The 26,504-nt window shown below is 40.9% G+C and overlaps 1 protein-coding gene across 1 annotated transcript in view; it reads left to right on the plus strand.

Annotated features, from left to right (window-relative positions):
- Positions 1-26,504, plus strand: part of EPHA6 (EPH receptor A6) — a gene marked incomplete at its 3' end in the record, with an annotated part of 529,988 nt that overhangs the window by 339,839 nt on the left and 163,645 nt on the right. The window contains exon 6 of the mRNA XM_082011392.1: positions 24,903-25,027. Within this exon, the coding sequence (XP_081867518.1) occupies positions 24,903-25,027 (125 nt within the window). The remainder of the gene's footprint in view (positions 1-24,902; positions 25,028-26,504) is intronic.

The raw sequence follows: 26,504 nt of genomic DNA on the forward strand, positions 1-26,504 counted from the left end.
TAACAGCCTATCTTTCTGATCTCATTGACTAAGAATTCAGACGTACCATCCCAGTTTTTCTTTCTATTATATCTTAAGAGCTTCCTTTTACCATGTCGTAAATTGTGGAAGACTAGATTTGTTCTGTCTCAGGAATAAGATTCTTAGTTTAGTCTGATTTTGAAAATTCCCCTCACTCATCAAATGTCTCATTTGCAATGCTTGTGATGAAGCCAACATGTGGAGTTCTGGGATTAATTTGAATTCAGTAGGCTAGCTGTAATCAGCCATCCCTGATCATCATGGTGTATAAATTCTCTAGGATTTTAGTGCATCATCTTGATTGGAGGGTTTTTTAATAGTTTAGAAACTGTACTCTGCTGGTGTCTCAGATATGTAGTCCAAAAAAGCCTATGTGCTACAGGATGAACCTATGTGTTCACTAGCATCCAAATCTTTTGTCATTCTGACATTTAAATATATATCTGTCATGGTTTAGCCCCAGCCAGCAGTTAAGCACCACGCAGCCGCTCGCTCACTCCCCCCTCCCCCAGTGGGACAGGAGAGAGAATTGGGAAAAAATCACGGGTTGAGATAAAAACAGTTTAATAGGACCGCAAGAGAGAAGGAAACAGCAATGATAACAACAATAATAATACTGACAAAGGAAAGTACAAGAACAAGTGATGCCCAGTACAGCGATTACCACCACCCGGTGATCAATAGCCTGTCCCTGAGCAGCGATTCCTGCCCCGCGGCTAACTCCAGTTTATGTACTGGGCATGACATCGTATGGTAGGGAATAGCCCTTTGGCCATCCTGGGTCAGCTGTCCCAGCCGTGCCCCCTCCCAGCTTCCCGTACACATCCTCACTGGCAGAGCATGAGAATCTGAAAAGTCCTTGACTTGGCATAAGCACTACAACTACTTAGCCACAACTAAAACTCCAGCGTTATCAACATCATTCTCATACTAACTCCAAAGCACAGCACTATACCAGCTATCAGGAAGAACAAAAATAACTCCATCCCAGCCAAAACCAGGACAATGTCATACAGGGAGAAAGCAGAAAACTGTCTGGTTAAGATTTTTCCATTCAAAATATTGTTACTGTTCATTTTTATCTGTACAAAGTCTGTTTTTATTGGAAAGCTTTTGCTTTCCGTTTAAGAAACAAAAGTTTGAAAACTGAAGTTTGGCTGATCAGAATTGTAATTTTCTAGTGTCACCACCTTCTGTCTCAGTCAGACAGTATCTCACATCAATCACAATTGCCTCATGTCCCAAGGATTAGTTGCCTCCTTTACAACTAGAGGAGGAAATTATGGTGCATGTAGGAAATCCAACAAAGGAACCAAGTCATGACATGATGCACCTGTACAGCAACTCATATGAAACACGTGAGGCATTCCCAAATTAAAGCATTTAGGTTTATGGGCTCAGTTATATGACCTTTTTTTTCTTTTTATCCAAAGACTTAAATGGATAGTAACAATGAAAACAAACTTTCTTTCCTGCTGAGATTTTCTCTGGGTGGGAAAACACCCTTGTCTTCAGGGATGTTATGAGACAGAAAGGTACTGGGATGGCTTCTGGGTAGGAAACCTAAGGACAGTCTATGCACCATTACCAGCCAATTTGACAACATGCCATCCTTACCCAGAGTATCCTTAGGAGGGTCAAAATGAGCCACATGGAAAAAAATAACTGAAGTTTTGTGGCTAGATTAGTTATATTTCCTTTTGTTGTTCACCTGGTTGATCCTGCCAGTAGCATGTATTTGTTCAGAAGATTAAGCCATACAGTTTTGTATTGTAGATGGACACACTGAGATAAATAAGCACTGATTCTTACACATGCTTATTTTTTAAGTAAGCAATGTCCAATAGAGTTGTTAATAACAGTAATCAACTCTGATCTATGCCCATTTTAAAAAATATTTTTTCATTATTCATTGACAGCAAAAAATGTTTCAAGGAGTAGCTAATATGAGTTTCCACAGATGTTAGTAGCTTGTAATAAAAAATCTCTTGTGAAAATGAAACTAAAACGAAAAATGAAGCCAAATGAAAAAACAAAGTACTAGAGTGCTGTAAACACAAATGAAAAAACATTCTTAAAATGAACTACAGAAATGCTCTCTCTAAAAACTATATAGTCTTAATACTTTTTGTCAGAAGTCTGTTTTTCATCTTGTGTTTTTTTCTTATACCACCATGGTTGCTTCACACCTCTTAAGAAATGCATACAGACTTTCACAAGTATGCAATGGACTGCAAGTTCAGACCTTACATGTTCTCTGTCTGACAACTTTTCAGTAAATTGATAAAAATCTACTGAAGCCATCTGGCCTATCCTGTATTCATACTGTTGTTTCTTACCACTGGGTAAGAAAACTCAGTTTAAACTTCCGAAGAAGTTTTGTGTCTTTCTTCATTATCCATTGCATGATAGTAGTGTAATCATGAATAGAATATGTGGGGGCAGGAGGGATGTTTTGGTTTGGGTTTTACGTGCTGACTCATCTGTCCATTCTAAAAACAGTTTTTAATAAATGTAGACAGACTACACAGAATGAAATGCATTTTAAAGCCTCCCAGGAGCTGCCTACTTTTATGCATTTTTAAGTTCACATGCCAGGCAGACTTAAAAACAATCCCTGTAGAGCCTTGCTTTCTGGACAGTTTAGACAAAAAGTCAGTTCCTACATAGGTGAACCATTAGACTAGCGTGTGTACAACATATAAATGGCAATAGGCAATGCCACATCAGTCAGTGATGTGGCTGACAGCCTGACGTGCCACCCTTGTCTCCCAGCCTGCTGATGCTTACTCACCTGCAGCCAAGGTGCTTGTAGGTGGCTTTCAGTGCGCAGGCAGGGCAGGACTCAAGCTCATGTCTCTGATCCAGTTGCAACATGCCGCAGCCACTTTGCTGCCAGAACACAGATGAGGCAGCTTCAATCTCTATGTATTTTCAGTTTGATCAGTACCCAAAATATGTCTATTATTTTTTGGCCTGTGGAAGGGGACTAGATATTCCTTATTTTATGTACTGTAGGATATAGACAGTGAACATTCAAAGTTTTATGATTTACACACAGACTAAATGTGTTACGCAAACTTTATCAAGTGATAAATCTTTTCACATGAGTTTTTCAACCCAGTCCCATCTTTATTGAATTAAATGGTTGCTGATTTGATAGTGATGATACTTAAGACAGTGCTGAGTTCTTTAACCAGGAGAGTCATGTGAAGGAGTATAGCTCATACTTTAAAGAAAGTAACATCTCAGCCACTCTGACACTTAGGAAAAAAGATCAATCCAGCGACGTATTAATTTCAGCACCTACTTTGTGTGATTATAAAAATCCACAGGCAGTGCAGATGTCTCTTGGATAAAACGCACTCACACACATGGACTAATATTTCAGCTTACCCATTTTTCAGTATAACTAACTCCCTGCAGACATTCCATAAGTTTCACTGAAGTGCTTCCCTCTATAGGATCTTTTCCTTCTTTGCTGCTGCAATAGTCCTGATGACTTGAAATCTCTTCATTCCTGCATTTCCCCTCACTCGATGCACATCCTCCAGCCTTCGCTCATCCTCAGTCCCAGAACATGGATAGTAAATGGTGTAGAAAAGACTCCTGTTCCTGACCATCCCAGAGCTGTTTGTCCACCGATGAGTCTGCCCCAGGCTAGAGAAGCAAAACAAACGTCCCCCAGGGAGCCAGCCAAGTGCATGTACCCATTGTCAAGAAATTCCCACATTTTGCTGGCCTGTCTGCCTAGCAGATCACCTTCTGGTCAACTAGCAGGCTGTCCAAAGAGCGGACATGCAGTGGTTTGCTAACAGCCTGACTGGGAGGGTAACATACACAGCCTCCAAATAAGCTGAAGAATTACTTTGTGTAAGTGAAACTGTGCTGCATTTTAGGTTTACTGGTGTATCTCTCTCCTGTGACTTCATGCGTGGTTAGCAGTTTGCCAATAACGATAAACTGGCTCTCTCCTTACAACACAGTTGCTGAGTACATGCAGATGGACTCCATGCTGAATGAACCTAGTGCATCTGAGATATACCAGTGGTGCCACAGACTGTGCAGATCAAGTACAATATGTAAGATGCAAGCAGTTTCTCCATGCACGTGCAGTAGATTGGGTGAGAAGACACCAGACTTACCAACACCACACACATATACACAGAGATCAAAACCCCAAAAGATCTAGGGTAAGACTTTTCATCAAGCTACTAAGTACAAAAATAAGACAGGCAGCAGCCTTGCCCTCCTCATACATTCATTTTCTATTTGTGTTGATTGTACAGAAGAGCATTGGATCCTACCGTTGGTCCATCTGGCCTCTTATACTCTCTCTGACAGTAGCCAAAAACTGAAGATTAAGAGATGAGTAAGAGAAGAGGAAAAGTTTACAAGATGCATTCCCCGAGCAAGTTCCTTGCCCAGTTTAATAATTTATTATTAAATGCATGTTAAAAAAGAACCTATAACATTCCTTGGCAAGGAATTCTGCAGCTTAATTTCACATTTTATTAAGAATCACTTGCTTTCAACTTCACTTGATGCTGCATAGTTTTTGTGCTGGAAGAAGCAATGATCACTCCTTACATTCTCTGTATCATTCATGGTTTAACCATCCATTGCATCCTCCTTTTCAGGTTGGAAAGCCCAAATGTTTTCTGGAGTCACTTGTGTGTAAGTCATTCCACAACTTTGATGCACTAACTATTGTAGCTATTTTCTGAACCTTATACTGTTCTAATATATAATTTTACCAAATTTACAAAATTACACACAATATTCCAAATGTGTTTGAAATGTGGACCTATGCTGTGGCAATATGAAGTTCTGTTTTACTCTCTCTTCCTTTCTTTGTAATCCCTAGCATTTTATTTAATCTTTTTATTTCAGTTGAGCACAGAGCTGGCATTTTCATAGATCTATTTATTGTAACTCCAATATCTTGCTCCTGGGTGGGAATGGTCAGCTCAGAGCTCATTTTACTTATGAAATTGGGGGTTCTTTCCCCACGTGCATCACTCTGTTTTGAATTTCATCTGCCATTTTATTATCCAGTCAGTCAATCTCATGAAGTTCTTCCATAGTTCTTCACACTTAGTCCTTTTTTACTACCCTGATAAGTCTAGCAGACTTCCTCCTCTCACCAGATTGTCTATGAGCCTCTTAAACAGTGCAAGATAAGCAAAGTGTACAGCAGGAGGCTCCTGGTAACCTTTTTCCACTGTAAAGAAAAGAACATTTATTCCTACCCAGTGTTTTCTACCTTTATCCATTTATCTATCCATGCAGACACCTTCCTTCTTATAAGAGACCTTGGTGAGGGAGTTTGGCAAAGGCCTTTCAGAAATCCACATAGTCTATATTAAATGCATCCCCCGTAACCTCTGACACTTTCAAAGAACTCGTCGTGAAGTATGCCTTCCCCTTACGAAAACCCATATTTACTCATCCCTGGTAGATCCCAGGAATGTGGGAAGCCGCTGACCCGAACACCAAGCAGCTCCCCGCTAGGGCTCGCCCAACTGCGAGGAGCAAGGATTAGAGCCTTAGAGCTAAGGGGGTGGGCACGGGTTAGAGTCGTGGCCAGGGCACTCCACACGCAGGGTGACCCAGCCTCAGGCCACCCCCGGGGCTGGGAGATTACAGCATCAGCGAGGGTTAACTGACGCTAAAGCCCTGCAGGCTTGCCAGGCTGCCCCGCGGCAGAGGCGGGGGGGCCGCGGGAGGCTGCAGGACCGGTGCCCCTCGGGCTGCACCCTGCTGTCCCACAGGACTGGAAGTCAGAGAGTGGATCAGGGAGCTGGGGGGCAGCCCCGCCGTGCTCAGCTTGGGGCACCCTCCTCACCCGAGAGGTGCTGCTTCGCTCAGCAGCCTGCAGTGCGGATCTCCGAAGGGCTAATCCCGATTTACCGAACTGCTCTGCAGCATGCACAAGCAGCGCATTTGAGACTGTCTCCCAAGACTGTTAGGTTTCTGTCAGCTTCTTACACTGCAGTGCATGTGTCTTCAAACTCAAGGCCGGACTTCCCACATTTATCATGTCATGTAAATAAAAACTTCAAGTGCACTTTCTCTGAGATTTTTTCCTCTTACTTTATAAAAAAGTTCTCCATAAAACAAACTCCAAACACGAACTGTGTTTATGCAGGGTCATAAAAAAATACTATAAAAAATACAGGAAAAACTAATTTAATTTTTTATCGTTAGAATACCTCAGATTTCATGTTCTCATATTTTGAAATTAGGAAGGTGCATTTGCTTCTTTTAAAAAAAAGCAGAAAATGGAAAGCATAGCAATCTGAATTCTATTGAGATTAATGCTTTTTCACAGTGGTGCTTTATATATAAATATATATTATTCACAGAGAAAAAATATTGCATTCTCTTATTAGAAGTTTAGATAGCTTGCTAACAATATACGTATGAGAACACTTTAAACTTGTGAATTAGTTATGTAGAATATGAACGTTTTAGACACTGAGAATGGTGTATATGTGACACTTGAAATAGAATTATGATAACTGAATATTTCAATTATGTGTTTATCATAACAACAATTACATTTATGAATTATTATTCAGAATCATAAACTATCTACAAATCATTCTCAACGATATAAATTTTTCTTAATTATTTCATAAACCTGTTTAAACATTGAAAGATACCAACAATTGTCTTCCTTGCTAGTTGCAATTACTTGAGACTGCTAATAAATGTCTCCTATCAGCTATTTTTTATTAGTTTTGTATTCAGGATTGTGTGCTTACAAAAACATAATGTAATAGAGATTACTGTTATCTTGGAATCTGCAGCACCATGCTTGTGTTTCTACCTATTTCAAAAGGAAGCAAAGCAACGTCTTTAAAATTGGTATAGAAATGTTATAACAGGATTATACCTGAATACCTGATGAGAGGTTCTGATGCAAAAGACTGCATTACGAAATGTTTAATGCATTGTTTAGAAGATATTACATGGTCATGTGAGAGTTTATAGAATACAGTAGAATTAGTGTGATTGTTATCTTTAAAAAAAACAGTAAGGTGGTTTTGTGAATGTAGATTAAAGGTGAGAAGCTTCTACCAGTTGAGGAAAGAGAACTGAGTGTTTTATAGACTTTTCCATATTTGTATATTTTGAGTGAAAATCATTAGCTTTTATGTCACTGCAGTTATTTGTGTGTAGATATGCTTGTGTTGAAGACATAGCTTAAAGATAAAATGCATGTATGAATGTTGAGATGGACAGTACATATTAAATATACAATTGCATACTTCATAGCTATATTCCTTCCACTATCCTGTTGTGCAGCTCATTGACCTCAGTGCTTGAGGGACAAATTAGGACCATACAGTACATGAGCTGCTTCCAGCTGAAGAGGTGCATTAGCAGAGACACAGGGTATATTTGAGAAAGCACTCAGCAATTAGCAGGTCCTAGGTGGGGGAAGAGCAACATTTGTCTTACTCATTCTGATCGCTGTAAAAGAACCAGGAGGCACCTTGTGTCTCAGCTCTGTCCTTCCAGTCTAGCCGCTGAGAAGAGATGCAGAGCATGGATCAGGCAGGCTGAGGTCATAACACTTTTAAGATGCACTATTTTATAATCTTCAGGAGAAATTTAGTTGCTAAATTTCTCCTGTAGAATAGGCTTTTTTTGTGTTCTCTAAGGTCTTGTTTCACTGATTGAAAAGTTAATGGTGCAGGATTTTTTGGAAAGGAAGGGAAAGTCAAAAAGTCATCAGTCTCTGGACAAGCAGCACTAAAAGACAAAATCCCATACAGCTCCTGAGGGTATGTTTCTGAGCCTGAGTTGCTTGTTGGAGCACCAAAGCATGTGTGGGGTGGTAGTAACTTCAGACATGTAAGCTGGATGCTCTGCATCTCCATCTAGAGGCACTGTATGTCTGCACTATATATACAGGGTCCTGATGCTCTTAACCTTAGATGTTCCCATTGAATTAGATGCCTAAACTAACTGAGAATAGATGATCTGAATACGTGGTGTAAATATGATGGGAACTGACCTGCAAGTGAGGACTGATAATAAACACTGACAAACCCAAAGCTGTTACAGTTAGAGGAGTTCATCCTCAGAGCAGTCGAATTCTCTCTTGTCAGGCAGAGCCAATGAATTAATTATCAAAACAGCCTTTCTTCGTCAAGATTTTATGCATTCAGTCAAGGTGGATATTTTTGGAAAGACACTTCAGGAGAAGATCAACTTGCATAACATGAGCAGTTACAAACCCAATCGCAATATATCTGACCACCTGTGGCATGAGTAGTTAAATCAACACCACAAATACTTTGTGATCATGATCATTAACGAAGCATAGAAAATTCTGATTTATGGCAGCATTAGCATGATGGCTCAGCAAATTAATACCATTGATGTGGGTTCCTCAAAATGATAACAAGTATATTTTAGGATGAAAAACTGCAATACATAAACAGCCCATTTGTTTTCATTAATTCTTTTCCATAAGGTTATTGGCACAGAATTATTCTGTGCAAGCAGAATAATTTTTTTAGAAAACTATTATAAAGGTATTCTGTATGATTTATTTTGTTGTTATTTTTAAACTTCCTTTTTGATCACATTTTATTAATCCTTATTTCCTGAGAAATATATATAAAATTATATAAAGTATATAAAAAGAACTAGTAGATCTGGAGTGCACACATCTGAATTTGTCAAGACACTTTCATAACCATGCTAGCATAGTATCCTCTAGATGGCATTCAAGCTATTGCTACATGTGTGGAGGATATTTTTTTTCCTATATCAAAGATTTCCTTAGTAGGTGCTGTGGTTGTTTTGCACAGGTTTTACTGTGTGTTTGACTGCAGAGGGACTTGAGATGATTGCCTGTTGTAGAATATTGTAAGATAAATATAGCAGAAGGAGACATGAGCACAGGTAGTTTTCGTCAATCACTTCAGTGGCAGGGAGGAACGCTGAAAGGAATAGGAAAGCACACCTGGTCAAGACATGGCTCAGGGGCTAGTGCCGTCAGCAGAATTTTGGGGGGTTTGACCATGGGGCGGTTCACAGAAACATGGTGGGATGACTCTCATGACTGGAGTGCTGCAATAGATGGCTATAAGCTCTTCAGAAAGGATAGGCATGGAAGGAAAGGTGGTTGGGTGGCTCTGTATGTTAGGGAATGTCTTGATTTTATAGAAATCAAAAATTGTGAAGACCAAGTCAAGTAATTACAGGGAAGGATGAGGGGGAAGGCCAACGAGGCAGATATCCTGCTGGGAGTCTGTTATAGACCACCCAGCCAGGATGAAGAGGCAGATGAAACATTCTACAAGCAACTGGCAGAAGTCTCGCATTCGCTGGCCCTTGTTCTTGTAGGAGACTTCAACTTACCAGACATCTGCTGGAAGTATAACACAGCAGAGAGGAAACAGTCTAGGAGGTTCCCAGAGTGTGTGGAAGATAACTTCCTGACACAGCTGGTAAGTGAGCCTACCAAGGGAGGTGCCTTGCTTGACCTGCTGTTTACGAACAGAGAAGGACTGGTGGGAGATGTGGTGGTCGGAGGCCATCTTGGGCTTAGCGACCATGACATGATAAAATTCTCAATTCTTGGAGAAGTAAGGAGGGGAGTCAGCAGAACCACTATCATGGACTTCCGGAGGGCAGACTTCGGCCTGTTCGGGTCACTGGTTGAGAGAGTCCCTTGGGAAACCGTCCTGAAGGGCAAAAGGGTCCAGGAAAGCTGGACATTCTTCAAGAAGGAAATCTTAAAGGTGCAGGAGCAGGCGGTCCCCATGTGCTGTAAGAAGAGCTGGTGGGGAAGATGTCCTGCCTGGCTGAAACAGGGAGCTTTTGCTGGGACTCAGGAAAAAAAGGAGAGTTTATCACATTTGGAAAAAGGGGCAAGCAACAGAAGAAGAGTACAAGGATCTTGTTAGGTCATGCAGAGAGAAAATTAGAAAGGCAAAAGTCCAGCTAGAGCTCAATCTGGCCATAGTCATAAGGGACAACAAAAAATGTTTTTACAAATATATTAACAACAAAAAGAGAGCCAAGGAGAATCTCCATCCTTTATTGGATGCAGGGGGGAACATTGTCACCAAGGATGAGGTAGAGGCTGAGGTACTTAATGCCTTCTTTGCCTCAGTCTTTAATAGCCAGACCAGGTATCCGCAGGGTATTCAGCCCCCTGAGCTGGAAGACAGGGATGGAGCGCACAATAACCTGCCCATAATCCAGGAGGAAGCAGTTAAGGACCTGCTAAGCCACCTGGACACCCACAAGTCTATGGGGCCTGATGGGATCCACCCGAGAGTACTGAGGGAGCTGGCAGAGGAGCTTGACAAGACACTCCCCATCATTTATCAGCAGTCCTGGTTAACAAGGGAGGTCCCAGATGACTGGAAGCTTGCCAATGTGACGCCCATCTACAAGAAAGGCCAGAAGGAGGATCCTGGGAACTACAGGCCTGTCAGAGTGACCTAGGTACTGGGGAAGATTATGGAGAGGTTCATCTTGAGTGTGCTGACAGACCATGTGCAGGACAACCAAGGGATCAGGCCCAGCCAGCATGGGTTCATGAAAGGCAGGTCCTGCTTGACCAACCTGATCTCCTTCTATGATCGGGTGACCCACCTAGTGGATGCGGGAAAGGCTGTGGATGTTGTCTACCTGGACTTTAGTAAAGCCTTTGACAGCGTCTCCCACAGCATTCTCGTACAGAAACTGTGGGCTCGTGGCTTGGACGGGTGTACGCTTCGCTGAGTAAAGAACTGGCTGGACAGCCAAGCTCAGAGAGTCGTGGCGAGTGACGTTAAATCCAGCTGGCGCCCGGTCCCAGCCGGACCAGGGCTCAGTACTGGGGCTGGTCTTGTTCAATATCATTATCGATGACCTGGATGAGGGGATCGAGTGCTCCGTCAGTCAGCTTGCAGACAACACCAAGTTGGGCGGGAGTGTTGATTTGCTGGAGGGTAGCAGGGCTCTGCAGAGGGATCTGGACAGGCTGGATCGATGGGCCAAGGTCAACTGTATGAGGTTTAATAAGGCCAAGTGCCGGGTCCTGCACTTGGGTCACAACAACCCCATGCAACGCTACAGGTTTGGGGAGGAGTGGCTGGAGAGCTGCCTGGCAGAAAAGGACCTGGGGGTGCTGGCTGACAGCCGGCTGAACAGGAGCCGGCAGTGTGCCCAGGTGGCCAAGAAGGCCAACAGCGTCCTGGCCTGTATCAGAAATGGTGTGGCCAGCAGGAGTAGGGAAGTGATTGTGCCCCTGTACCCAGCACTGGTGAGGCTGCACTTCGAATACTGTGTTCAGTTTTGGGCTGCTTACTACAAGGACATTGAGGTGCTGGAGCGTGTCTAAAGAAGGGCAACGAAGCTGGTGAGGGGTCTGGAGCACAACTCTTATGAGGAGCAGCTGAGGGAATGTTCAGTCTGGAGAAGAGGAGGCTGAGAGGAGACCTTATCGCTCTCTACACCTACCTGAAAGGGGGTTGTGGCGACGAGGGTGTTGGTCTCTTCTCCCAAGTAACCAGCGATAGAATAAGAGGAAATGGCCTCAAGTTGTGCCAGGGGAGGTTTAGGTTCGATATTATGAAAAATTTCTTTACTGAGAGAGTGGTCAAGCATTGGAACAGGCTGCCCAGAGAGGTGGTGGAGTCACCATCACTGGTAGTGTTCAAAAAACGTGTGGATGTGGCACTTCGGGACATGGTTTAGTGGGCATGGTGGTGTTGGGTTGATGGTTGGACTTAATGATCTTAAAGGTCTTTTCCAATCTTAATGATTCTGTGATTCTGTGATTCTATGATTACTGAGACACAGGTCTGAATGAGGAGATCTTACTGTTTAGCTTTGTTTGTTTGCCAAAGAACTTTAAATATCCTGTGTGAACACGCTAATTTCTCAAACCTTCCAATCAAACTCCAGACTCACAATTGAATAACAAAACAAAGTGTGATATTGGGCAAAGAGAATTATTTAAAATACTTAAGGAGCATTTGAATAGGAATATTTACTTAATGAGAAGAGTAACAAAGGCTGAACAATATTTTGCTTATGACAGCATTATTTTGTGGGTTGTTCCAATGTAACGATATTGCTTGCAAGCAGTAGTGCAATACCAATGTCTAACCCCAATGGTGCTTAACACCCATGTATACCTAAATCATCTGTCAAACTGAAAGTTGTCTAAATTCTTGAGTTCTGCTTTTGTACATGCTCTGGGTTGCCACTGTTTTGACAGCATTAAGGAGCATGGACACATAGCATAATTTAACTCTCAGGCTCATTCTGAGGATCAGGCAGTTAAAAGTTAGACTCTGGAGCACTCAGCTCCACATCACTAATGTACCGTGTGGATATGAGCCATTAGTTCTTCCAAGCAACTACCTTAGCTACATAGCTGGGTGTTTTCTCTCTGTAAAATTTTTGTGGTGCAGGAGACTATTTAGGGATAAATAAAAGCTTCTTCTGGAGGACAGCTGTATGCAACAAACTTGCCTTTCTGCCTGGGACTGAATTAAACAGGAGGCTCTCAGATAGTACTCCTGAATTTCAAAAGGTTAATCTAATCTATTATTTTCTCTCTGACAATACGCAACAAGTCACACCGATGGAAGAAAATCAGGAAGGTATCAAATGATACTTCTCTGTATGTGCTCTTCCAGCTGCCAGCAGTGTTCAGTAGCATGTTAGTTAATAAGGCATGTTTTCTCTGTTTCTTGCCTGAATGTCTGTGAACTTCCTACTTTTTGGAGGCCACAGAATTTTTATGGTCCTCTTTAGAAAACAACCAGTCCAAACTCTGCATGTGTCAGCAGGTCACCTAAACTTTGTCTCTTGGACAAGAAGAGGTCATGAAGGGAAGGACAACAATGCTCATCTTCCCTCTTCAGACATTCCTGCTTTTCCTTTCTGTAGGAAACACCTTTGTGGTGCTGGTTTGGCATAGAGATAGGAGATGAAGAATAGACTTGGAAAAAGGGCAGAGTTCAGCACACAGAATGTTTAAGAACACAAAAACTGGTTGAGACAGTACCAAGAAAAAGAATAGAAATACCAAAGGCACATAATGGAAGAGCTCTGAGAATTCAGAGGCTCTTGCTAAGAAGGCAGTTATAGATAATTAATTTCTTGGAAATAAAAGGCAAGCTCCTTAAGCTGAGTGATGCACTGATCTGGAAGTGTGAATGCGCAGGTTTCTTTCTCGCCTGGATCTCTGTCAGGAAATTGTCTATCAGGGCATGAGCATGGATATGTGTAGTAAGTATGAAACCACAAGCTTCGGGGCATGAGCTAACTAGTAGCTAATAGTTGAAGAAGCTTCCCTTTTGAAAGGTTATTCCATAATTGTGCAGAATTCCACAAACTCTCCTTTGAAACATCTTTTACTGCCCATTGACTGATCTAATTTCTAGGCTGCTCTGTTTTCTTGGTGTTTTAATTTTTATACAAGTCAGAAAGATGAAAACTGTTAAGCTCCAATGGTTCTATAACTCTGGGGAGTTTTGTCTTTGTGAATAAAAGAGTCTCAATCTTCTTGAAGGAGAAAAATACAAGAGAGGCATTTATTTTTCAAACACATTTAATATTAGTGTGACATATTTCCAGAATATATGAGTACAGTAGTCCAGAAAGAGCCACTGCCTCTTCTGAATCTCGGATCCTAGACGTAACAGAAGTTAGAGGTGAGAAAGACTATCCATCCATTCCACCTGGCTGCTCTTTGCTTTTAGGGTTGATTTGCCCTGATGCCTTCAAGTGTTGTTGCTTCTATCCCTCTCCTTGAGAGCCCATCCTCAGACTCAGAGGTGTGCGAACATCCCCATGACATAATAGAAGATGTAAATGTGCTCTCACTACGGTGTGTTCCCTGATACTTTATCTGTGGTTTCTTGATAACTTTACCATGCTACTTCTAGTCATTAATTCTCTCCTGCCATTCACAGAAAGCAGGAGAGAATTACTGCAACTTACCTTTGTAGACTGCTATTATTTGCCATAAGCAGTGTGCACCATCTTTCCTTAATCTCACCTCATGAGTATGTATTATCAGTGTACAAGCTAACTGGCTAATTCAGATACGTCTATGTTACACTGTGTTGGGTCACATAGATATACCCAACTGAAAAAAAAAAAATTTTTAGAATGTTGACATATCTAAAATTACTCTTGTGGCTGAAACTAGAGGATCTACTGGTAGCTATCTGTGTCACACTAAGATGGTGTCTATGACAGGTGTGATAAATTGCCCTTTGGAGTTGCCTGTCTCCCCCTAACTACAGAGGGAATCAAAACAACTTGCCACAACTAAACCCCAGTTTTTAAATTATTTGAGTCAAGTAAAATTAATTCTACCCTACTTGACTAGAAATTGAACACCTAACATACATTTGACAGCAACAGTGCTTTTCAATGATTCATGTACATCAAGTACCAAACCAGTGACTTACTGGCCTTCTAGAAGTGTTTCTCATTGTCTGCTTGCCAGAGTTTAAAGGGGTGTGCTTGTCTGTGCATAGGCCTACATATTAAAGAATTAAAAGATACTTGACCCTATGTATAACATAGACAGACTAAACCATAGCATTTATTGTTATCTAATGATTCTTTGTAATGAACAGATGAGAGCATACCATTGGAATCTTTTTAGCATATATGTACTATATACTATAATTTTGTTTGTGACATCACTGGGAGAATCAATCTACGAAGGCTTATTTATTTAGTGTCACTGTGATTTATAAAATGCTTTGTCAAAATGAACATTTGTGAGGAAATTGTTTGAAGATGTACATTTTAAGTCAGAATCAGATGTGTCTCCATGCAGTTACACGTATTCACTCAAAATGTTGAAGTACAGTAGCTCTGACATTCTCTGCACATGCCAACAAACACAGCTTTTACAGAAGGTTCACAGAAAATGTTCAAATAAAATATTCATTATTTTCTTGCTAGAAGAAAAACCTCTTTCAGACCTGTAAAGTACTGTTTGACAGAAAATGGCCTACAATCTGATATAGTCTCATATTTTGATATAAACAAGAGCAGGAAAGATTTGCTGAAATGAGTGCACATTTTAGGTTTGTCTTTGTTACATCACAGGATGAGTAGCAATTAATGGAGTGAAAAGATTGCAGATTTCCTAGTGCTTTTTAACCTGCTTATTTCATTTTCAAACTTCTGAGATCAATTTAGCAGCAGGAAGTTCTGCAGAGCAATTTGGTTCCAGTTGACCCTGGAGGGATTGTTGCTGAATGAGACTTACTTACAGCTCTGTTTCCATAATGACACCTTGCTGCAATAAATGATGCCTTCTTAACCTCAAGTTGTATTTCCAATAAATTTATAGCAATTCCCAGGTTACATTAGGAGGCTGAAAACAAAATTCTCCAGAGAATTATGTCACCACAAGTTGTTCCCACACTATAGAGCACCTAGCAGTGCTGGCACGATATGTATAACTTTCATAACACGTTGGCTGGAACACATTTTTGTTCAAGCTGATTAACATCATTATAGGAGCAATCTGAATGTTCTGATAAACCCATTTCTCCCACCTCCTGCTCCTTTAGCACAGGTTTCCTAAAAAGGAAACCCTATAAGCCACTCTGCCTTCATTTTTAAGAGGAATCCTGCATGTCAGGTGTAGTTCCCCAGGAGAGCACACATACCAGTTTCAAACAGTTTGTGCCACCAGCCGACAGAGTGGGTTGCCACAATGTCTGAATCAAGAGGAACAGTGAACAATACAACACATAACATTTGAGTTTGTCAAAGCAGCAAATCTGCTGGTTAAGAACATCGTATTCTGTTACTTCTGCTGTAGGTACCACAACAGAGTTGATAATTGTTTTAAGAGGAGATAGTAAGGGAACTGATTTGCCTGGGGGTTGCCTCTTACATCCTTCCCTGTGCCATCAAACAGTTTGTCACCTGATCCAGAACAAAATGCCTGGAAGAAGCAAATGAAGTGAAGGGCTTTTTCTCCCCAGTTACTATGTTCTTGCTGTGCCATTCAGACACATATGTTGTTGCTACCTGATGTCAGCTGACATGCCAGTGCTACACGAACGTAGTGTTGTCTTCTGCAAACAAGGACAGAGAAGCTCTGATTTTGGGAGAGTTGGTCCCTCAGGCATCCCAGTGACCTATTAGGTCTTTAAACCACTCATTGTCTCCTGCTGCTCCAGCAATAAAAGGCTATGGAAGGGAGCCAAGGATCTGCTCATTCTGATGCAGATCCCTTTGGTTGTCAGAGGGCATTGATTTGACATGATTTCCATTTATATGACAGGTGGCCCTTTTCAGTTTTGGCAGATTTTTTTGGTCTGCATGTGATTCCTGGAATCACACCCTTCCACTAAGCTTGTTTGAACTGAGTTTATTCTGCTTGCTTCAGAAATATAGAGCATATAAGCTCCCTCAAACATACATATATGTAAAACATTTGAGTGATTTTTTTAAGCTACTGTTATTTAAAGAAACATGTTCTTAAAATATTTTAAATTGTTCTCTGTATTATAAATTATGTCAAATATCTCACAATACTTTTTCACTTTGAGGGTTTTGCACATATACCTCGTCAGAGGGAACATAACATCCACACAGGCTGACTGACAGCTGATAAGCCTTTATTTTATGCGATTGTTTTTAAGTATCTTCTACTATAATCCATTTTGAAGAACCAGAGACTGAGCAGGTCCCGTTAGGAGTGCTTCTGTCTCAAGATTGCACAATAATGATTGGCAGCGCATTCCGTAAGTGAAAGAAAATCTGTAGTGTTGCAAAATCATACGGGTGAATAATTACTGTCTTCATACATAAGATCAGCAATAGGTGAGAGAGAAATTAAGCAGCAAAGAAGAAAGAATTGAGTTATGGAACATAGTGGGAAAAAATTATGTTGAATCTATGTTTAGACTCAAGGAAATCGGGGGGTTGCATCTATCATGACCTTTAGTCCATGACCCTGTAGAGGAATCTGTTTCATGATAATGATATTAGGTTCACTTGGCTTCCATCCACCATTTGTGAGCAAGCAAAGAAAATCTGCAAGGGGAAAGAATTTAAAATGGAGGGAGATATGATAATTATAACTTGCTGGAGGCCTATTTTTCAGTAAATGAAGTGCTTCAAAAGAAGCATACCGTTACACTGTCTTTTGAATGCAAGCCTTTAGGGACCTAGTGTAAGAAAATAAAGTAAAACCACTATTTTTCACCCCAAACTTGTAAATTTGCTAGCTCTAATGCCTTGTCCGGAAAACTCTGTGCTCAACTTTGAACTCCAAGTTTAGTGCCAGTAATAGTATCCTCTCCAAGCATTAAAACTATGAATTACCACTGAAGTGATTAGGCAGATAAGAGACTCTATTATGTGAAGAATCAACTATCTTATCTAGTTACCGTACTAATTGGAAGCAACCTTGTATAGTGAGAAAAAGAATTCTTACTGAATTCAGCATAAAACCAAATACGTTTCAGCCTTGTGGACATCTTTAAAATACAGAGAGATGGGTTATGAACAGGTTTTTTTATAAACGTTTAATTTATGTTCATACCGCCATGTTTTCTTCCATGTAAACTTGTGCTTATTTTTTAGTCTTTTATATACACACACATACACTTACTTTGAACATAAAAGTGCTCGCATATTGGAAATAATGGAAGGTATTGACATTCACATCATACGTTAGGATAGTTCAGTCAAAAGATTAATGAAAATCTCTAGAGCACAACCAGAAAAGAATATAAACATAGGTCTCCTGAATCCATATCACATTCCTCACTCATAAAATATTCTCTCTTCCCTTATCCTAAAAAGATAGCAACAGGAAGATTAACAAGCAAACACAAAAGAAAAAAAAGAATGAAATGCATCTCTGCTAGAGGACTAATAATCATCCTGCAGGAACGAAGACCGCTGTAGACGATAGGCAGCACAACTACATAGTTGTCGGTTGACCGATAATGCATGTCACACATGGCGTTAATAAAGAAGGCTGAAGGCTTTTGACCTCTTAACTTCTCTGGTAAATCGTAACTTGGTAAATAGCTCAAATGCTAATAATACTGCGGGCGTTGTCACTGATCTGGAAATGTTTTTTTATTACTTCCAGTTCTGTTGCTGGAATAAAATGTCTCCCCTAAGAAAATCTCTTTCTGTTGTATATTAGGTTTGTGTGGCAAGGTTTTGGTAGCGGGGGGGGGGGGGGCTACAGGGATGGCCCCTGTGAGAAGCTGCTAGAAGCTTCCCAAGTGTCCGATAGAGCCAGTGCCAGCTGGGTCCACCGCTGGCCTAGGCCGAGCCCATCAGCAACGGTGACAGGGTTAAGAAGTGGGGAAAAAAACCCCTGCACAACTGCAGCCGGAGAGAGGAGTGCGAATGTGTGAGAGCAGCAGCCCTGCAGCCCCCAGGTCAGAGCAGCAGAAGGGGCAGGAGGGGCTCCAGGCCCCGGAGCAGAGGGTCCCCGGCAGCCTCTGGGGAAGACCACGGTGAGGCCGGCTGTGCCCCTGCAGCCATGGAGCTCCACCGGGGAGCAGATCTCCACCCGCACCCGGGGAGGGCCCCACGCCGGAGCAGGGGGGTGCCCCCAAAGGAGGCTGTGACCCCATAGGAAACCTGCAGTGGAGCCGGCTCCTGGCAGGACCTGTGAAGAGGGAGGAGCCCAGGCTGGAGCAGGGTTGCTGGCAGGACTTGTGACCCCGTGGGGGGCCCAGGCTGGAGCAGCCTGTTCCTGAAGGACGGCACCCATGGGGGGACCCAGGCTGGGGCAGTCTGTGAAGCCACTGCAGCTCGTGGGAAGGACTCACATTGGAGGAGTTCATGGAGGACTGTCTCCCGTGGGAGGGACCCCATGCTAGAGCAGGGGAAGAGCATGAGGAGTCCACCCTGAGGAGGAAGGTGCGGCAGAAATGACGTGTGATGAACTGACCTCAACTCCCATTCCCTGTCCCCCTGTGCCACCGGTGGGGAGGAGGTAAAGGATTTGGGAGTAAAGTTAAGCCCAGGAAGAAAAGAGGGGTGGGAGGATGGTGTTTTTAAGATTTTGTTTTAATTCTCATTATCCTACTCTGATTTGATTGGTAATATATTAGACTAATTTCCCCAAGTCGTGTCTGTTTTTCCCATGATGGTAATTGGTGAATGATCTCCCCCTGTCCTTATCTTGACCCACAAGCCTTTTGTTATATTTTCTCTCCCCTGTCCAGCTGAGGACAGGGAGTGATATAATGGCTTTGGTGGGCACCTGGTGTCCAGTCAGGGTCAACCCACCACATATTGCTTATTACCTTTCTTAACCACATATTGCTTATTACCTTTCTTAGAGACTTTGTAGAATCAGAAGTAAAACCAATGTTTTTCTTACTGTGCCCTGAAATAAGTGTTTTTCCAAGTGTGGGATCATCAATAAAATCTCAGACTTCATTTATTGCTATAAACAATATAAAATCATACTCAATGTCCAATAGTATGGAAACTATAGTAACATTACAGAACCTAGGCTGGAGAAATGCTGTATAAATATAATAGTACTTTCTAGTATAGAAAAAGGTGCAAAGGTTGTTTTTACCATCCAGAAAAGCACTTGAAAACTGGACCTTGGTATATCTCTATGATTAACAATTATAAATACCACATATGTATGGGTTGACAAAAAGTTGTCAGTGGGGTTTTTTTAAGTGTAGCTGTATTTATAAAGAGAAACACAAATCTAGACCACTTTTTCCTTTTCAATGTAATATTATCAGTAGTTTACAAAAGAACTTTCTAGTAAAAGAGAAAACATTTGAAAGTAAATATAGCATATTCTGTTTCATTAATTTCCTAAAATTTTTGTTGAATGGGTTTTGGATGATTAGAAAAAAACATAGCTTTCATAGTCTTCAGTGTAGTTGACTCTGTGATTCAGTTTATGTCATTAACCTGTGATACAAGCTTGAAAAAGTCCTTTTCTCATAATGAACAGGAAAACCATCTTCTTTTGTTTTCTGACCAACTCAGACAGGAAACCCAGGTCAACGTAAATTAGTCCTCACACAGCATCGGTATTTCTTCCACCCTTAACTGTCCTTCCCTTAATGAAAGAAATAGTTCCCCAACAAGAGGAATGCAGGCTCCCTGCAGGATGTTAAAGTACGTTTCCTCCTCTCTCTATATCATATGAAGCTAGGAGGAGTCAATTAATGAGTTTTCAAAGAGAAGTAAGGTTGTTGAGTGGGCCTCAGTCAGCGTTTCCCCCAGCTGCATTTGGGACGTGGCTGACGTAGGAGGGAAAGAATAGGCAGGGAGGGGGCTGGATTCCCTCCTCTACTGGGTAACTCTTACTCAGAAAACGTGATAAAGCCCTCTATTTTGGTGAGTATGGTCTTTCCTGTGCCTTGAAGCAGGCAGAGGTCGCGAGGAAAGAATAACATGTAATTATGCAATTTAGATTGTTATTGGCAATGGTAGAGGTATAGAAACATCTAACTAAATTAGAGCACATTATCCCAAATGGCGGTATTTTATACATTGAGACACACAGCCTTCTCATGATTATGGTGTCCAAAGGAGTGAAGCTGTGTTCCTCACCGCAACATATGTACAGTTCAGATCACCCTTCTATATCCTGCCCCACCAAATTTGTATCTGCCAGCACTTCATTGGCCTTGGCCAAACCAGACACAAGGAAGGGGGAGGAGGGAAGCAGACAGCAGTGATGCAGCTGTTCTTGTTTGTTGGATGGTAGATTTTTTAGCAAGAAAGTGATTGTGCATACCTGGTAGGGCCTGTTTTGCCAGCCAATAAAAGGCCATTGAGCTGTTATGGTTTCTCTTCACCAAAGAAGTAAGATTTGAAATGGGATACCAGAGGGATAGAGTGCTCCATGTACAGACAGACATCAGGTGAGCTTTTGTCATCAGCTGCTGTTGAGTCTGAAGCCTCTTCGTAGTGAATGGGCAGCACATCAAAGTTGTTCAACCCTGGATACCAGGGGAGAAATGCTAGAAATTCTTTGCCTACTTTTAACAGTACGAAACAAGAAATTGGAAAATCACAAAATGGGCTAAAAGAAAAAAGCTTCAGAAACCCTACAGATCACGTATTTTGAAATCACACAGTTACAGATAATGGAAGTCAACTTCAGAAGAAGATAAAGTCTCTGAAGAAATGACACTAGAATCCAATCATTGTTTAAAATACACGCATTCTGCTCTTTGTGTAGCGCATGAGAAAAGGGATTCTGAAAAAGAGAAGCCAAAGATATTTAGAATAAAATAAGCTTACTCTGAATTAAGGAATGAACTTGCATTATTCAATACAAATTTGAAAAGACAAAGAAACCTACCAGTCTAAATTAAATGAGGACCTCACAACATTGTAGATGACTCATCACAATTCAAAAAATTTATAACAGAGTAGAGGAAAACATAGGGAGCAGATGGTGCAAAGGATCCTCAGTACAAAACAGAGATCAGCACTGAGCTCAAGAGCCAGAAACTGTCCTTCTGCCTAGTACCAATGGCAAGAAAATGCTGCCATTAAAGTGATTAAAAGCCATGCTGTGCTTCTAAGCATTTTTTTTTTTCAAATTGTTTCATTGGGTAACCAAATTAGAGGTCTCCTGCAGCTACTGGATTTGAAACAACTAATTAAAAGAACTTCCCATGGATTCATCATAGGAACATTAGAGCAGTCTTTATAAATGGGCAAATAGCATTTGCCTATCTTACAATTTTCTGGTTAAAAAGAGCTTTAACAGTAAATGGATAGGATCTTTAGGGTCTAAATAACTCCTGCTCTCATGAGTAACTGTTATCAGAAGCTGAAATTTCTCCATAGAAAGTATTGCTTTTAGTGGCACTTCACAACAACTGAAGAAATAGAAACTGAGCTAGCTGCAGCTTTTAATTACTTGGGTTTATTTATCTGTTTCTTTGTCCAATGAAATTTTGACTGGAATCCCTTTCCTTTTAATTCCTCTGAGATGTGAATAGATAACCTCTGTATGACAAACATAGAATCATTCTTCTGAACTTGTAAGAAATGCTTAATGGTGACTCTTTTATGACTTTTTGTTAAAAAGTACACTTTTGGTTTTGCCTGATGCCCTAATACAAACACAAATACACTTCCCATATTCACAGCCTTATGTACACACCTTTGCATTTTGATTTAGAGGATGCAGTGCTGTCACAGTGATCATCACAGGTTTGATGTGAGCCTTGCTGTATGGGGTTTTCAGTTTCAAGTGCAGGTCAAGCACAACTGGCTTAGGAGAGGGCTGAAGTACTTTTCTTCCATTATTTTGCTACTGAGTTGTTTCCCAGGAAGAAGCTATAGGCTAGTTCTCATATTGAACATTTGAGATGACCTTCTGTTGCACCAGGACTGTGTTTTGACATGGACTTGCTCAAATGGAAGAGTTACTGTGGTGAGCTTGGGCTGAAAACTTATAAATTCCTGTATAAATTTGGAAATCAGAACACAAAGAAAAACTCACCACATGTGGTACATATCAAAAGCTTATAAAGGTTAGGTCACCATCTGAAGAAGTGTAGTAGTAGTAATCTATATTTAAAAAGCCTAGAAGGGCCAAGAATATAATTATATATCCACAGTTTAACTTGGTGTTTTCTGTAATCAAGCTCAATCATTTCACAAGGATTTGGTTGTCTGACCAGTGACCTCCCAAATGCAGTGAGATGAAGCCATGATGTGCTTGCGAAGGTGGTCCAGACGATGTCCCTCACCCATGAGCAGGCGCACACGGTGTATCAGAAGTATCTGAAAGGTTGCTATAGCTCCCTCAGAGCCACCTGTAAATCACAGCTCAATACCAGTGAATGACTTGAAACCAGCAAATGGTAAACAAATGTGTATGAGCTATTGCCCTCATAGGCCCATGATCAGTGTTTAGCAAATACCAATCCATGTTTGCTGTTCTCCTTTAAACAGACCTATCTTCATTCCCTGCTTGGAGTAGCTGATTTTACCCCAGAGAAATATTGTGAGAGCTCAGCTTCACCCTCAATTTCAAGAGTAAAAATTTCATTTTAACTGGGGGAGTAGTTATACATACCCAGGGATAACATTTTGGCCCTGAACCTATGAATGCTTTTTATTTATTTGTATTTTGTTCTATTCTGTTGCTTATATTATGCTGTTTAAGGACTTACTGGAAAATAGGTTAATCCTTTATTCAGCATGGCAGGAATTCTTTTTTTCTCTCATTCCCTTGCATCAGACCTGTGGTTAAAATGGCATAAGTACAGGTATAGGACAGTTTCCTGTGTAAGTTTCTTTTGTCCACTTAACACTTCTGGCAGGATTTTTTCATTTAGTGTTACAAAATTGGGTTGTGGGTTTTTTTTCACATCAGAGAGGACTGGACTATTATACCACAGAATAGTTATCCACAGGAAAGACTGACAGTGGATGGAAGTTTATTTTCTCTCTTGGATAAATGCACTGTCACAGAGAAGGAGATCGTTGTGTGTGCGTCTGTGTGTAGTTTCCCGTTTTTCAAGGAAAAACAACTGGTTTTGTTTTCCTCACTGTTTGTTTGTGTTCTAGAATTTATTTATTGTTTTCATTTGTTAAACTTCCTGAAATATTTACAGGAAAGAAAACTTAAGGCATGAGATTTTGTTACTAGAAGCAGATTCTTATTTCATTTTCCTAGGGAGACTCTTTCATTCAAAAGATAAAAACAGAAGTCATAAAAATGTGTTATTTTTAGGAGACAGCTCCTTGGAAGCTTAGATGAGGTTAAGTAAGATTCATAATAGAGAGGAATGGGGAAGGTTGTGTAATAAACTGATATTTGTTGGTGGAAAGACAAATAGTGAAAATTGAACTACTGGAAGCATTTTTTTTGTGGCAGCTGGTTTGTTCAGCTTACTCAGTTGTCTTCAAGACTGTTAAACAACATGACTGGTTTTATTGTAATATTTGGGAAAGCTGCACATCAATACTATTAAAACAGCATTAGTTTCTGGAGAATATTAGACCTCCTTTGACGTGCTTGACTAGATTAATAAAATAAGCAAAGATCATTTTCTAGAATGCAATTTTTGGACCATTTGAAATTATTACATAGATAACAGTGCACCTTCTTTTCCAAAAGGGCAGAAAACACAATTCTTAAAATTAGTTAAGCCCATAGTGCAATAATTCGGCTCTTGGGTGCATCCACCCATGCCGGGCTTCTTCCAAAAGCTGCGGGAAGCGGTTCCTACTCACCGCACTGCTGCAGACCTGCAGCATCCATTACAGCAGGTAGGTTTGGGGGCACGTCTGCCCGCCCCGGTTTGCCTGTAGCCCAATCCCTGCCACTGGCCTCCTCTAACAAGCGAGTTCTTCTGCGCGCACAGCTGCCTCACTGACGGGCTAAAATGCCCTTGCTGCTGCCAGCCCAGCTAGCAGAAACAGGATGCATTGTGTCTCTTTTAAGCCGTGTTACTTTATTTTACTCCAGAGAAGAAACTGAATGTACATTTTACACAGCTGAATTACGGCATTTAACGCAGGTTACCCCAAATGTAGAATTTACTGTCTCTGAAACACGGTTCTGCTGTGGACACCATGTCCTCGGAGCCAGCAGCGCAACCTGGTTGCGTGCAGCCAGCGGTGGGGACTGGCACAGGCGCTGCTTTCTGTGATTTTTGTATATAGCCATTTTTCAGAAGCTGGTCTGCCCTTTGACAAAGGAGTTGCTGGTATGTACTTGAGACATTAGTTCCAGGTTATATGGTTTCCCTGAGAATTGCCATCTGTCATGTTTTTCTGCCTGGAGGTCACTCAAAGTTACCTCGGGTTGGTATCCTAAGACAGTAGGTTGAAAGGATAAACTGTGTACTTCGTCTTTAACCCTTAGTTATCCTTTTCCCTTTCAGCACCCTCCTTGATAGGTATGGTAAGGAAGGACTGGGCTTCCCAAAACAGCATTGCCCTCTCCTGGCAAGAGCCGGACTTTCCCCATGGAGCCATTCTGGACTACGAGATCAAGTACTATGAGAAAGTAGGTCTCACTTACAGCATCACCCAAACTCAGATCCTAAAGAGCAATATGTTTCGTATTTTTAATAGTTAAAAAAGTACTTTAAACTTTTCACTTGATCCCTCACACAATGCTATATAAGTAGACATTTTATTTTGTTCTGATTTTTTGTCGTTTTACTTCTGACTTGTTAATGGCTGTCTTCCTTCACATCAAAATCAAGCAGATAGATATACAGAACAGTAGGTATACCTGTCTCATAGTAACTACCTTTACAGATATGGATAAATGGATCAGATGCTTGAACATATTTTGATTTATGGACTATAAAAACTTTACATTAGAGTGACACTAAAACAATACAATTAAGGCGAACGTCAATGTGATTTAATTCTGCAACATTATTTAGCAATAACCTGTGCTTAAATGAGAGTGTGCCAGCCTTGTTTAGAGGGTTACAAAAGGTTACAGAGGGAGAAACTGCATTGCATTCATGTCAAATTTCTGGCATTCTGTCAAAATTACGTGATTTCACACAAAAGTGGGCAACAACATGCATTACAAGTAAAGGTACGAGGCACATGCACAGCACATCTTGCGAAAGCGTAATTTGAGGCCTGCTTCCCCCAAAGCACAAAACGCGTTTCATCATTTCCAGTTGGCTACAGGTGTTGCACTTGCAGTGTGTAAAATGTAGTGCTCGTCAGTGCCTTCATTCCTAGAGACAGGCAGGATTTTTTGGTGTCTGTACCTTAAACTGTCACCTGCTAAGTCAGTTCTTGCTGTTTTTCTGTCCCCATCTAAAAGTCGCAATGGAACTAATGGATATGTGAGAAGACCACAAAAAACAGAAATATAAGCCAAGTCATGAAAGAAGCATTTAGGGATGCTAGGCCCTGTAAATACCTGAGAATTTTCTTCCTTGGCTGTGCTTCTCTATTGAGATTATGCAGCTTTAATGATACAGAAAAAAAGGGTAAACTGGGAAAAAATCCAAACAATTTAAATAGCACAGCTAGAGGGGTAAGACAGATTTCGTATAATATTTCTAGCCAAAGCAAGGAAACCTTACTTTCCTACACTAATGGAAGTCCTCCAAGTTTTGATCCATTACCATAGTAAGCCACATTATGACTTGCCCTGTCCGTGTTTTGTTTGTTGGTATTAAAATAATAACCAGGTGAAATAAAGAAGAGAAATAGTGAGCTTTTATTCAATTGAATAGGAATAATTTCAAATATTCAAAACCATTCATATGGATGTTAAATTATAAAGCTTATCTTTATAAAAACTTTTATCAATAGATTAGCTGCCAATATCTGCCAATACTGAGTGACATAGCAAATAGGTCTCCTTAGAGGTCTACATTTTGCTTAGACTTGTCCATTGTGCAGCAAGAGTAAATACACAGGCTTCACAACCCTTTGTTATATACAATTTAAACAACTTCTATCTGTTTCTACTGAAAAAAACAACCATTTGCTGTTTTCACCTTCTA

Source organism: Phaethon aethereus (assembly GCF_964289735.1).
Source record: "Phaethon aethereus genome assembly, chromosome: 1".
Classification (NCBI taxonomy): domain Eukaryota; kingdom Metazoa; phylum Chordata; class Aves; order Phaethontiformes; family Phaethontidae; genus Phaethon; species Phaethon aethereus.